The 11,206-nt window shown below is 50.6% G+C and overlaps 1 protein-coding gene across 1 annotated transcript; it reads left to right on the forward strand.

Moving 5' to 3' along the window:
• The first annotated feature begins 632 nt into the window (after nt 1–632).
• On the forward strand, nt 633–2,279 carry LOC137835568 (uncharacterized). Its single transcript, XM_068644135.1, has one exon. It carries the CDS (start codon nt 633–635, stop codon nt 2,277–2,279), a length of 1,647 nt encoding a protein of 548 aa, XP_068500236.1.
• The last annotated feature ends 8,927 nt before the right edge of the window (nt 2,280–11,206 follow it).

An 11,206-nucleotide genomic window follows, 5' to 3' on the forward strand; every position in this document is an offset into this window, starting at 1 on the left:
TGACACGTGTAGGCCTGGGTACTACCAGTTACCCAGCCCAGATGATGACACGTGCAGGGTTGGATGCGAGCCACGCGTCCAAAGCGTAACTGCCTGGAGAGAAAAAAAACCTAGGTATAAAAGGTAAACTTAACAGAATTTGCAGAGGTACGTTCATTACGGCTCATTATTTTTTGGGTTGAGAGCACTTTAGTACGGTTCTACAGCACTTAGTTTTTCTCTCAGTTTTTGGGTGTTCCTATTACTAAATTGAGCATTGGAGTGCCACCGGCCGCAGAGGCGCCATACTATGTTTTCAGGTTCTCAGAAAGACAATTTGTAGCGTGGACTTGAAGTACACGTGGTGTTGAAGCTGGTGAGGAGAGATCGTGACGAGGTATCTTTCTTGCACTTAGTCAACCGGCAGGATCATCTGGCGCCCATCGTGGGGCCGTGTAAAAGGTGATTCTCAACCACAGTTCGATTTTATTGAAGTTTTGGTGATTTCTTTTCGACTGCTTGCTGTTGTTGTCGGTTTTCTGGAGTTTCACCGTTTGTTTGGAGTTTCTTTGAGTTGTTGAGTTTACTGAGAAAGGATGAGGGCAACGCGATCCAGTTCAGTCGCACCGTCAACCGAAGAGGACGCTGTATCTATGGCGCAGGTGATGGAAATGATGAGGACGTTGCAGGAGAATGTGGCTGCATCACATTCTGAACAAGAGAGAATCCACGAGGCACTAGTGGCCTCACAGGCTAGGAATGAAGAGCTTAACAGAGTCAATGAGGAGCTACGTAAAGCCCTTCAGGGACGGGAGGAGCGTGCGACTGAGGACAAATCTGCACCCCCGTCCCCACCGCGTAATTTTCCCATGCCGTTTTCTCAGGAGATCATGGACACGGTGGTCCCTACAAATGCGGTAGCAGTGAAAGCATCTTTCACCGGGGTGGAAGATCCTGAGGCTCATATCACGGTGTTTCACACGCAGATGATGCTCTCAGGCGGTTCAGATGTAGTCTACTGCAAGGTGTTCATGAGTACTCTTAGTGGAACAGCGTTGGACTGGTTCGGCAGTCTACCTACCGGCCATATTACCACTTTCCAGCAGTTCTCCAAGATGTTCGTTGAGCAGTACATAGTAAACAAGGCACCGCCGTTGGTGTCTTACGATCTGTTCGATGTGAGGCAGTATCAAAGGGAGTCTCTGAAGGATTTTTTGAACAGATTCGGAGCTCAGATTGTTCGCTTGCCGGGTAAGGATGAAGATATGCTTGTGCATCCCTTCAAAAAGGGCGTGTTGCCTGAGCCATTTAGTGAATCGTTGATCAGGAGCCACCCCGCCACGTTCGCTGAAATCTGGCAACGTGCCATGGCTCACATCGCCGCTGAGAGTGAAGTCTCCAAGAAGAGAGGAAATGTGGCCCCAGCTAAGCTACGCGCTCAGACGAAGATTCAGCCGCAGAGGGTGATGGAGGCGGCGGCAGGGAAGAAGGATCAAAGGATGCATCATCCTTATGATCCAAAGAAGAGGATGGGGAAGGGGCCAGGGCGGCCTAGAGAGTCTAATCGCCCGCCGAGGTACGAGTTTGTGATGGGATTGGCTGACCTGATCGCCATCCCGAACATTGCTGCCAGGCTCAAAGTACCTGAGAAGACAACGGATAAGGTGTTGGGGCCAAAACCAGACGCGTGGTTTGAGTTCCACAAGGGCTTTGGCCACTCCATCAATTCGTGTTTGGCTTTGGGATACCAACTCGCCGAGTTGGTCAAGTGTGGGTTCTTGAAGGACTACTTGCTGGAGAAGCAAACGGGGCAATCGTCAGGTTCACAACTGGCGAGCAGTGAGGGACAGCAGCACGAAGTACCCATTCACGGCGAGATCCACACCATAGCTGGTGGATTCTCGGGTGGTGGGTGTACTGCATCACAGCGGAAGAAATATGCAAGGTCCGTGATGTCAGTGGAGGCTTTTGAGGATCACTCACCCGACGTGGACATCACATTCACCAAAGAAGATCTTAAGGATGTTGTGCCTCATGACAATGATCCCATTGTAATCTCGCTTGCTACGGCGGGGAGGATGGTTCATCGGGTGTTGGTCGATCAAGGAAGCTCGATAGATGTGATGTTTTGGCCGACTTTCGAAAAGTTACAGTTATCCTCTGACCAGCTGAGGCCATGTGGGGGCTGCTTATACGGTTTTGCTGGTGATAAAGTGGAGGTCAGGGGTACATTGAGTCAAGAACGATGTTCACAGATGGGTTGGCCTCGCGCACAGAGAAGATCAGGTACCTTGTTGTGAACGCTCATTCGGCATATAATATCCTGTTGGGAAGGCCAACACTCAACAGGATAGGAGTTGTGCCTTGAACGAGACACATGAAGGTCAAGTTACCTTCAATGGAGGGGGTGGTCATCACCATCCGCTCTGATCAAAAGGAGGCAAAGAAGTGCTATGAAAACAGCCTCAAGAACAAGAGATCAGTATGCCATGTAACCACAACGCCGCCCCCTGGTGTGGAGCCTAAGCAGGAAAATCGGCGAGTTGTGGATACAACATTTGAGGTGGCCTCCGAAAGGGATGTGGTGATGGTGGATGTTGAGGCGAGGTGCGAGAATGCCGCTCGGGTTGAGGAACAAAAAGACTGCCCGGAGGTCGCCAGGGAGTCAGGAATTGCGAGAGCGCTAATCGCTAATGAGAAGAGGCCTCAGCCGATCGAGGATTGGTTTGAGAAGAAGATTGGCAACAAAACGTTTAAGCTGGGGAAGACCTTAGATGGCGAGACACAAGACCAGATCGCCAAAGTGATAAATAGGCATCTGGACGCGTTTAAATGGTCTGCTTCAGACATGCCAGGAATTGACCCCGATTTCTTTTGTCATCGCTTAGCAATGGATCCTCAAGTCAAGCCAATCCGACAAAGAAGAAGAAAGTTCAACGAAGAAAAGAGACAGGCGATCAGGGACGAGACGCAGAAACTCCTCGCGGCAGGTCATATCAGGGAAATTCAATATCCGGAATGGCTTGCCAATGTCGTTCTGGTCAAGAAGAGCAATGGGAAATGGCGGATGTGCGTTGATTTTACAAATTTAAACAAAACCTGTCCAAAGGATTCTTATCCTCTGCCAAGTATAGATGCCTTGGTGGACAGTGCGTCGGGGTGTAAATTGCTCAGTTTCTTGGACGCCTTCTGGGGATATAACCAGATTAAGATGCATCCGATGGATGAGGAAAAGACTGCTTTCATGACGGAAAGGTCGTGCTATTTCTACAAGGTGATGCCATTTGGGCTGAAGAATGCGGGAGCCACGTTCCAGAGGCTAATGGATAAGGTGTTTGCGCCTATGCTTGGGAAGAATGTACAAGCATATGTTGACAATATGGTCGTGACATCTCTGGAAAAGAGCAGGCACGTTACTGATCTGGAAGAGTTGTTCGTTACAATAGCCAAGTACAAGCTGAAATTGAATCCCGAGAAGTGCATTTTCGGCGTGGAGGCAGGGAAGTTTCTGGGATTTCTCTTGACTAAGAGGGGAATCGAGGCAAATCCCGACAAGTGTGCCGCCATTTTGGCAATGAGGAGTCCTGCCACTGTAAAGGAGGTGCAACAGCTCACAGGCCGGATGGCTGCCCTGACTGAGAAGGCGATAAGTGCGGTACTCGTCCAGGATCAAGATCAAGTCCAGAAACCTATCTAGTTTGTTAGTAAGGTGTTGCAGGGCCCAGAAGTGAGATATCAGGCCTTAGAGAAAGCAACACTAGCGGTTGTGTTTTCGGCGAGGAGGTTGCATCATTACTTCCAGAGCTTTACAGTGTTAGTAATGACTGATTTACCCATCCAGAAGGTTTTGAAGAAACCGGATGTAGCTGGGAAGATGGTAAAATGGGCAGTGGAGTTGTCAGAATTCGATATCAAGTATGAGCCCCGAGGACCGATCAAGGGGCAAATCTTCACTGACTTTGTGGTCGATGATTTTCGTTGGGTGCTCTCGGTGGATGGGTCGTCTAACCAGCTGGGTAGCGGAGCCGGAGTTATTTTGGAGGGAGCCAACGGTGTGTTGATAGAACAATCTCTGAGGTTTGCCTTCAAAGCCAGCAATAATCAAGCGGAGTATGAGGCTTTGATCGCCGGAATTTTGTTGGCAAAGGAGATGGGAGCAAAGGTGCTGATGACCAAGAGTGATTCGTTGTTGGTTACTGGGCAGGTAACTGGCAAGTTTCAGGCCAAAGATCCGCAAATGGCGGCTTACCTGGAGTATGTGCAAGAGTTAAAGAGGTCTTTCGTTTTGTTTGACGTGGTACACGTGCCGAGGGAGCAGAATGCCCGAGCTGACTTGCTAGCCAAGCTCGCCAGTTCGGGCAAGGGGGGCAGGCAGAGGACCGTCATACAAGAAACTTTGAAGACACCTCGAGCATTTGTGGCAGATCACCAGGTTCTTCAAATTTGCAAGTCAATGGAAGGGATGGCGAGGAGTCATAGATCCTTGACTCAGGAGACTTTGAGGACGCCGAGAGTTAGAGCACATCCAGTGGGGGAGGTAAAGATGACGCAAGTTTCTGCTATCCATGAGCCAAATACATGGATAACGCATACCAGCGCTATATGGCGGATGGCGTGCTCCCAATGGACCCGACAGAAGCTAGAAAGATAAAGAAGAACTCCAGCAGGTTCACTCTCGTTGATGGCAAGTTGTACAGGTTTGGGTTTACACATCCTCTTTTAGTATGTGTACATGGAGAGAAGTGCATGAGAATTATGGCTGAGCTCCAAGAGGGGATTTGTGGGAGTCACATCGGAGGTCGAGCTTTGGCAACAAGAACTCTTCGTGCAGGTTATTATTGGCCCACAATGAAGGAAGATTGCAAGAAATATGCCCAGTGTTGCAAGCAATGCCAGCAGCACGCCAATTGGCACAAGGCGCTCCCAGAAGAGCTAAAGTCAATTTACAGCCCCTGGCCGTTCCATACGTGGGGAACTGATATTCTGGGACCCTTTCCATTGGCGATCAGACAAATGAAGTATTGTTGAGAGGCTTGAAGAAGTTCCACGTATAGTGTGGGCATATCATACCACAGAGCAATCAGGAACCCATGAAACCCCGTTTAGTTTGGTGTATGGGTGTGATGCAATGATTCCAGTTGAAATCCAGGAAAGCTCGCCGAGATTCTAGAACTTTGTGGCGGAAGACTCGAATGAAGAAAGGAGAATGAATTTGGATTTGCAGGATGAAGTCAGGGAGGAAGCACGGGTGAAAGCTGATGCAGTGAAGAGAAGAGTTGAACGCAGGTACAACTCTAGAATAAAACCAAGGCGATTCAGAGATGGCGATCTGGTGATGAGGAAGGCCCACCAGTATGAGATGGAGAACAAATTGTCGCCGAAGTGGATAGGACCGTTCAGAATAACCGAAGCACTCGGAAACGACGCCTACCGCTTGGAGACGTTGGAAGGAGGCGCAATTCCGCGTACTTGGAACGCCACCCATCTCAAGTTTTATTACAGTTAAAGCATTGTAAGTAGTGATTAACTTGAACAGTTTAAAGCAGTTTCAGTTAAAACAGTTTTTCAAGGGGGCACTCTTTTTTCCCTAAGGAGGGTTTTTAACAAGGCCACCCAATAAAGAAGGTTTCGAAGTTTATCAAAGTTTCCAAGTTCATTAAGTTTGCATGCTTATCGTTTTTAAGTTTTCGGAAAAGAGACCTTGTCGCCCTTGCGTGATTTAAGGCAACGGTAAACTCAGATCGCATGCATTCAGTACAAAGTTTTAAGTCCTCATCGCCATATGGCGATCGGAGGCACGAGTATAAAGTTTTAAGTCCTCATCGCCATCTGGCGATCGGAGGCACCAGTGTAAAGTATTAAGTCCTCGTCGCCCTCGTGCGATCGGAGGCATCAGAACAAATTAAAGAGACCTCCTCGCCGTGAGCGAGTGTAGGTGAGAAGAGATTGAAAGGATCTCCTCGCCTTGAGCGGGTGCAGGCCAGAATAGATTACAAGAGCTCTTGGCGTAAGCAAATTGAGGCAAGTTGAAAGTCCTCAGTGCATCCAGGGGGAGGAGGAGATGTAACCCCTGGGCAAGTTAAGGCACCAGGAAAAGTCCTTCTCACCTTCGAGTGAGTTCAGGCAAGATAAAACTGAAAAGTCAGGGGTGTTAATGATCTTAAGTATGGGGAACGAAGGTTGATGGAAAACGCCTTTTCCCTTAAGTGAGACATCAATATTGACTTAGTAAGACCAGTTAGAAAAGAAGTTAAAGGATGGCTGGGGAAGGTTCGCAGAGGACACCTCACCACCTAGATCATTGTTCTAAAACTCATGATGGCATTTCATGAAGGTCTTCTTGAATCATGTAAGAAAAAGTGGTGCGGAAGCTATGAAGGTGTGTGAGCAAGATCCTCCTAAGAGTGGTGTTGATCTTGAAGGTGCATGATGAGTATGAAGCTAGGGAGGTTCGGCCAACCCAAGGAGAGGTGAAGGAGATGAAGTTTAGAGCCTAGAATTCTAGGGAGAAGCAAAGCTTGGCACAAAATGGCAGCATAACTTTACTCACAATAAACTTGCAAATACAAGGTGTAGGCCTCCCTATTTATAAGCTACTTGGCCGTAAGTTTTAAGCTAATGCCTAATGAAATGAAAACTGATCCTGCCTGTTGACCGGAACGCTGGAAACTGCCTCGTCAAAGGATCGACGTGCGCACCGCTTCAAACCTCCGTTCTTCTTCGAGATCCACCTCAAGAACCTACAAAGGAACAGAACGGCGCCGCTGCGGCCGATCGCACTCCAACGCCCAAGTCAGTGACCGAATCACCAAATACTAAGAGAACAGGAACCGTGCAAATTCTCTCTCACAGTAAGCTCTATAACTCGCAAGCGTAAAGAGTGTAATCTGAACGCGCGTACCTCAGAAAGTTCGTTGAGAACTCTTATATACCTGGTTACTTTCTCTCTCCTGGAAGTTACAGACTTGGACACGTGGCTCGCATCTAGTCGTACACGTTCCTTCATCTGGAGCCTCCTTGACTTGGGCGCTGCTTCTACTCTCATTTTGCTAAGTTACTTATGCATGGTACTGCCCAGTGCATAGCTAACTTGGGAGCACGATCTCTACTGGAATTGGCGAGTTAGGGTGCCTTCGTACACCTTTCCCTGTGGTCTCGTCGGCCGCCTTCATAATCTGCACCACCTTCATCTCTGGCGATGTGCTTGCTCTGGCGATCTCCAATCACTAGGTCGCCTGAGTTTACATCTGGCGACTTCATCTTTAACCCGGTGATCGCCGATTCTGGTATGCTGGAGATCGGAACACGCCAACTTAATAACTGGCGACTTCACGAGCCCCCCGACTTCCTTCCCTTCTGCCAACCTGGCGCCTTGTCAACACGCCTATACTGTAGCTGGATGCCACGTCATCACTTCCAACTACCAGGGCGGTACACAAGCCCCCCAGTCTTAAGCGAAGACTTGTCCAGCGAAAAGACTAGAAGAGTCACGTCAACACCGGTCTACGTGGCACTGACGCAGAATTCCAAGCGATTGTACCTTCTGCTTCTCTGACGCTCCACCAAACCCCTCACCCATCGTTCGACACGTGGCTTCATCAACGGTCACCTTTAGTTACCGTTTGCGCTTCCCAAACCCATTTCGAAAAAACTCTTAAACCCATTTTCTCTCCACACTGTTCCATCACTTTTCTTCATATTCACAAACGCTCTAACTTCCTCCTGCAAAAAACTCTCAGCGCTCTCCAACATTCTGAATCACCATCATCCTTCGTCGTCTTCCTGATCATCAAAAGGTACCTACTTTCCTTCTTCTACTGGTTTTTCTTGCATTTTAACCGTTTCGCATCATCCTGTAACTGTCTGGTGCATACGTTGTGGGTTGCTTTTTCCATTTCTCCTTCTGCGTAACTTAGGGCTTCGTCAATCGTCGCAATGAACCTTCGTTCGTTCGCTTTTCACCCTTCTCCCACGATCGAGTCAGCCTCTGCGAACCCTGATCATTTTTCCTTTTCTTCTTCCTTTGCAGCTTCGAGAATGACCCGCTCAAAGATCACCCCGAATCCTCCTCCTTCATCGCGACACCCCTCTTCTCAAGCACTCATCCCACCGCGAGCACGCGGTGCTTCATCTTCCCAGGCTGAGAGGCCTGCACCTTCCCGAGCGTTTCAGGTACTATAATGGCTCCCGAGCGTTTCAACGTCTTAAATGCGCTACGTTTCTAATTAAGCGCTTTAATGAGTGCGTTACGTTTGTAATTAAAAGCGCTTTAAGGCGCTTTAAATGCTTGGGTAGTTTAAATAGCGCAGAGAATGTTGGAAAAAGGGTTGGAACCTTCGGCAAATTTACCATAGAACTCTCTAGTTGCTTGCTCGTGCTTTAAGGTTACGTACAAGTGACTGGGGAAATATTTTTGCCTGAAGGAGACAACACACAAATATACACAGTTCTTTTACCACCTTCAGAGTACCACACGCGGTGCTCAGACACGTAGGTGGACAGTTTTTGGTGTTTCTTGCTGGCTGACTTGAGCGTCGGAGTGCAAACGGCCGCTAGGGCGCCTCTTTGTCCTCTTTTTTGCAGGAATCCACAGGCAATCAGTGGGAAGGAGTCCCTAGCTGACGGTTGAGGTCGTGCATGAAGACGTCCCGGTCAACCGGACGGAACATTTGGCGCCCACCGTGGGGCCGATATAAAACATCAGTCCCATCACAAGTTCGAGAAAATCTACCAAGTTACAGTAACGTTGAAGGAGGTTGGAGTGACAATGGCCCCCACCAGACGAAGAGCAGCACGCGCAGCCCCAGCAGACCTATCCATGCAGCAGGTCCTGGAAATAATGAGGGGGCTGCAGCAGGACATGGCGGATTCGAAAATGGATCAGGAACGCATGCAGGCAGACCTTGACGCCTCGCATGGGCGGAATGAAGAGCTCCACCGTGCGAATGAGGAGTTGCGCCAGGGCCTGAGAAACGATAGGAGACGACCTGGGCATGACGAGACGGAGAACCATTCCCCACCAAGGGAGTTTTCCACTCCTTTCTCACAGGAGATCCTAGACGCAGCGATCCCGAACACGTTCGCGGGACCCAAGGTGATCTTCACTGGGATGGAGGACCCGGAGACGCACCTGGCTGCATTTCACACGCAGATGATCCTGATAGGCGGTTCTGATGCTGCCAAGTGCAAGCTCTTCATGAGCACCCTGACCGGGATGGCTATGGACTGGTTCATTAGCCTCCCAGAAGGTCATATCACATCTTTCCGCCAATTGTCGCGATTGTTCCGAGAACAGTACTTAGCCAACAAGGCCCCGCCGCCGGTCTCCTACGACCTGTTCGATGTGAAGCAGTATCAGGGAGAGACCCTGAAGGAGTATATCAATCGCTTCGGGGCCCAGGTCGTGAAGGTTGGCACAACAGAGGAGCCTATGATCGTGTACGCATTTGTAAAAGGCGTGTGCCCCGGCCCCTTCGGAGAATCCATTATCCGTAATCGCCCTAGGACTTTCGCTGAATTACGGCGCAGGGCGGTAGAGCATATTGCTTCGGAAGGGGAGGTATGTGTGAAGCGCACCAGCGCCGTGCCCTCACGCCCGAGGGGATCGGCGCGGGTTCAACCCGTCAGAGTCAATGAGACCATGACGGGGAGAAAGAAGCCAGAGGCGAGACGCCCCTACGAGGCCAGAAAGCCCCAGCCCCAGGGCCCAGCAGGAGGCGAACGCCCCGCCAGAGAAAGAGCAAGACCGGCGAGGTACAACTTCGTGGTTGAGTTGAAGGATTTAATCGCCGTGCCCAACATAGCTGAGAGGCTGAGGCGACCGGCGAAGACCGACAAGGTGTTAGGGCCCCGTAAAGACTCTTGGTGCGAATTCCACGAGGCTTTCGGGCACCAAATCGATAATTGCCTGTCGTTGGGTTACCAGCTAGATGAGCTGGTGAGGATTGGGTTTTTGAAAGATTATGTCGCAGATTCCACAACGACCGCCACCTTGCCGCCGCCGGCAGAGGAGCCAGCACACGAGATGCCAGTGCTTGGCGAGGTCCACACTATTGCTGGAGGTATTTCCGGCGGAGGACCCACCGCCTCCCAGCGGAAGAAATACGCGAGGGGGGTGAATTCAGTCGAAGAGAGGCTCTCGGGGGAGCCTTGGGAGTCAGATATTGTGTTCACGAGAAGAGACCTCCGGGATGTGGTACCCCATGACAACGACCCCGTTGTCATCTCAGTCGTCACAGCTGGAAGGAAGGTCCACAGAGTGCTCGTTGACCAAGGGAGCTCGGCAGACGTCATGTTTCTGTCGACCTTTAATAAGTTACGGTTGTCCCTCGATCTACTGAGTCCCTATACGGGATGTTTGTATGGGTTCGGGGATAACCAGGTAGAAGTCCGGGGGTACCAGGAGTTGAGGACTACGTTCACAGACGGAGAGGCCTCCCGTACCGAGAGCATCCGGTACCTCGTCGTGAACGCTAATTCCGCCTACAATATTTTGCTCGGCAGACCGGCGTTAAACCGTCTGAGCGCGGTGTCCTCCACCCGTCACATGAAGATGAAGCTGCCGGACCTCAGTGGTCGGGTGATAGTCATCAGGTCAGACCAGGAGGAGGCGAGGAAATGCTATGAAAACAGCCTGAAAACGAAGAGAGGCGTATTCATGGTGTATGAACGTCCGCCGAGCGCGGACGCGACGATGATTGAGGCGCGCCCGCTGGGCTGACGCCTGAAGAGGCCATAGCAGAGAGGGCGATGCCCGAAGCAGATGTGCCAATGGAGGGCATCGACGCGACGCCCGTAGAAGAGGCGGCGCCCGTCGAGGATGATAGCAGGGAGCAACCTGCAGCTAACGCCCTAGAAAGGGAGATTGGCGGCAAGACTTTCAAGTTAGGAAGTTCGCTAAGCCCAGAAGAACAGGAAGGGGTGGCAGAAGTGATTTCACGCCACCTGGATGCCTTCGCATGGTCCGCCTCGGATATGCCAGGCATCGACCCCGATTTCCTGTGTCACCACCTTAGCATGGACGCCACGGTCCGCCCCGTGCGTCAGAGAAGGAGGAAGTTCAATGAGGAACGACAACAGGTGGTGAAAGAAGAAACGCGGAAGCTGCTGAGTGCTGGCCACATTAGGGAGATTCAGTACCCTGAGTGGCTCGCCAACGTCGTCTTGGTGAAAAAGGCGAACGGAAAGTGCAGGATGTGCGTTGACTTCACGGACCTGAACAAGGCAT

Source organism: Phaseolus vulgaris, chromosome 11, assembly GCF_000499845.2.
Source record: "Phaseolus vulgaris cultivar G19833 chromosome 11, P. vulgaris v2.0, whole genome shotgun sequence".
Lineage (NCBI taxonomy): Eukaryota > Viridiplantae > Streptophyta > Magnoliopsida > Fabales > Fabaceae > Phaseolus > Phaseolus vulgaris.

Coding starts and splice junctions, on each gene's coding strand:
- LOC137835568 (XM_068644135.1), top strand. CDS start 633: ATGGCGCAGGTGATGGAAATGATGAGGACGTTGCAGGAGAATGTGGCT.